The sequence below is a fragment of the Chaetodon auriga genome, chromosome 2 (genome assembly GCF_051107435.1).
Source record: "Chaetodon auriga isolate fChaAug3 chromosome 2, fChaAug3.hap1, whole genome shotgun sequence".
In the NCBI taxonomy this organism is placed as follows: domain Eukaryota; kingdom Metazoa; phylum Chordata; class Actinopteri; order Chaetodontiformes; family Chaetodontidae; genus Chaetodon; species Chaetodon auriga.
This window is the reverse complement of record NC_135075.1, coordinates 29,441,618-29,444,649: the sequence shown is the minus strand read 5'-3', so window position 1 is coordinate 29,444,649 and position 3,032 is coordinate 29,441,618. Positions and strand designations below refer to the sequence as shown.

Sequence of the window (3,032 nt, the reverse complement as noted above, 5' to 3'; positions counted from 1 at the left end):
ACAGTTTGAATGGAGTCTTATTTTGTTTTATGGAGGTCAGTTTTGGGTGGGTTTTCCATGGCACTGTTTTCAGATTCTTCTGTTGCAGTTTGAATAACCAGTAAGAGCTGATTCATGCTTTATTTGATTAAAGAAAATAAACATGGAGGTTATACAAGCGAACTACACATACAGACAAAATCACTGCAACAGTCACTGTCTCCACCTCTTTGCTAGTGTTTAACATTTTTTCTCCTTAGCTATGAAACTGTGTGAGCACAACATGAGCAGCTCAAAACCAGGCCTTATAATGGCCTCTTCAGAGTTTTATGTGGATGAGTTTTAACTTGTACAGAACAGATCCTGTATCTTTTCAGGTACTGCCTGAACATCTTGTCTCGTAGCCCATAAATAACTGGACTGATGAGTCGAGGCAGAACATGAACAAGTATTGCGACAGTATAACGAATGTCCAGTACCCCTTTTGGGAACAAGTATGTCAGACCTTCTATCATGGCATAAAAAACGTAGGTGAGCATACACAACAGTAGCTGGAAGCCATGGAGGAGGATAGTGTTCCTTGCTTTCCTGGCGTCTGCAGCAGCCGCCTTTGCAGTGAAAAGGATTTGCAAGTATGTGTAGAAAAGAGTGAGCCAAACAATAACCAGAAACACTATGTTGGATGCATCTCTCTTTGTTTTGAAGTAGGGCTGTCTGAAAACATTTTCCCTCAGACAAAAAACTCTGGAATGAAAGAATTCCAGGGATTCTGTTGCCATTGCGACAAATAATTCAGGAAGGACTGAAAGTGTATTTATCGCCCATATCAAGCCGATCACAATGTACGTTTTCTTGATTGAACAGATCTGGGCGTGGCGCAGAGGGAAGCATATGGCGATGTAACACTCCACTGCCATCACAGCTAGTGTTAGAGGATTGTTTTGACTTGCAAATATCGCAATCATTAGCACAACTATACATAAAGAGACATAAAGAGTCAACATGATGTAACTCAGGACCTGAAGAAGCGTGAACATGGTCAACAGGATAATATCATTGATAACCAGGTGGATGTACAGGATGTATCGAGGGTTCATATTGAAAACCTGCAGGGAAGGACAGAACTGATTAGGAAATGAGAGAAAAAGAATAGATTATATGAGAATATACCACATATGTTGAAATGATTTTACACTTATGTATACATGCAAAATGGATTCTCATATGAGATTCAGACCTGATGTCTGCTGAATGTGTATACCAGAATACTGTTGACATAGTTGATGGCGATGCAGAGAACCACAGTTATCACATTCTTGATTATAGCTCTGTTTAAGTTGTCCCGGACGACATCTGTTGTGACATTGCTGCCAGTGTTTGAAGAACTCATGAGTCCACTGACGGCGTCCTTCACACCTGTTTGACCGGAGACAACTGCTGCTTACATTACTAGATTAGAGAATGCAATAGAATATGACTGATCAGCAGGTAAGGAAAAAAATCAACTTGACAGAAGCATGTCTCATAGAGATAAAAAGAAAAGTATGAAAATCACAGGTGTAAATAATAAAATGAATGATGGCTGAATTCCGTTTAGCTGCTTCAGTTTCAGGGTCCTGATATTGTCCATGCCGGCTCACTGTCATGACTTAGTGGGACACTTGAATAGAACAAACCATCATGAATGTTATTCATAACACCTGTACATTACCTACGAGCTCAAGGAAAAGTGAAAAGGTCTGCTGTGAAGAAGGCACATGCCATCAGACCTTTGACAGATGAACAAATGGGTTTATCAAGTTATGGGTTTTGGCTTGTTTTAGCAGGAAAGCACACATGTGGCTAATAACAACATCTGTTGCGTTGAGTGTCACAGTAAGTCATCTCAGTGAACCAGTTATCAATTACACCTGCCCTTTTCCTGTTTTTACAAAAATCCAAGCTGTGAAAAAGCACAGTTCTCTGGAGATTTTGCTGTTCTTGACCATGTCAAAGTTATTAAAAAAGGTATTATTTATTACTATATATTCTGAGCGCAACTGGAATTCACATTTTGATACAATCAGAGGACTAAGGCCCAAACCATGTTACTGAGAAACATAAAGCTTTTGTTGTTTTAATATGTAATTCTGGAGTCCAAAACATCAGTCTAAAAATCTATTTTACATAATAAGAAAACAAAATAAAAATGACCACAAGTCAATGTATTGTGTCTTTATACACAGAGAATAATACAGAAAGAATATGTACTCACCTCGGCAACAGTCAGTGTATTGCAGTGATACATACAATAAGCCAGACGTCTGTGAAACTACTTGATATATACTAGTTAACTTTAAATGTCATGGGATCAAGAGAAGTCACTGTGTGTGTGTGTGTGCGTGTGCGTGTGTGTGTGTGTGTGTGTGTGTGTGTGTGTGTGTGTGTGTGTACTGTAATGGGAATTGTTATTATTCATCTTCTCTTTTACTCAATCATAAGCATTCATGATCTTAAAACCAAATGTATAACCATATCATATGATTAGGTGTGTGCGTGTGCCATAACCTGCTGATGACACCATGTACTGTATGTTATTATGCACTGATTAAGTGAACCTTTTGTCCTGATTGTACAACGCATTATGATGTGCCTATTGTGTTGACATTGTTCTGATGATAGAACAAAGTCATCTTGTCTACAAAGATAATATATTGTATGTAATTAACAACTTCTCCTGCTCCGGACTCTTTCTTGCCATCTCACACTCGAGACAACAAGACAGAGTTGTTTGTTGGTGTAATGTCTGTCATTCTTCCTCGTGTTTCCAAAAACATCAGTCAGTTCAGAATCAGAATCAGAAATTGCTTTATTGCTAGGTATGATTTTTACACACACAAGGAATTTGTTGTGGTGAAGTTGGTGCAGACACATCTACTAAAAATGAAAGTACAAAATATAACAATATAAATATATATACACAAGTCTGTTTTTTGTTTCTCTTTTTCGGAAACACAGTCTGTTTTTGTTTTTTTTTTTGTTTTTTTTTCAGAAAAAAGTCCAAACTGAGCATT

At 37.9% G+C, this 3,032-nt stretch overlaps 1 protein-coding gene across 1 annotated transcript; it reads right to left on the bottom strand.

The window, feature by feature from the left end:
• Positions 1 to 284: 284 nt before the first annotated feature.
• LOC143330088 (odorant receptor 131-2-like) lies at positions 285 to 1,342 on the bottom strand. Its single transcript, XM_076746285.1, has 2 exons — positions 1,217 to 1,342; positions 285 to 1,085 (listed from the first exon to the last, which is right to left on the bottom strand). Exon 2 carries the CDS (start codon positions 1,074 to 1,076, stop codon positions 285 to 287), a length of 792 nt encoding a protein of 263 aa, XP_076602400.1. The 5' UTR covers positions 1,077 to 1,085; positions 1,217 to 1,342.
• Between the last annotated feature and the right edge of the window lie 1,690 nt (positions 1,343 to 3,032).

What these genes read in the sequence shown, in the direction of transcription:
- LOC143330088 (XM_076746285.1), bottom strand. Translation starts at nt 1,076, where the DNA reads ATGAACCCTCGATACATCCTGTACATCCACCTGGTTATCAATGATATT.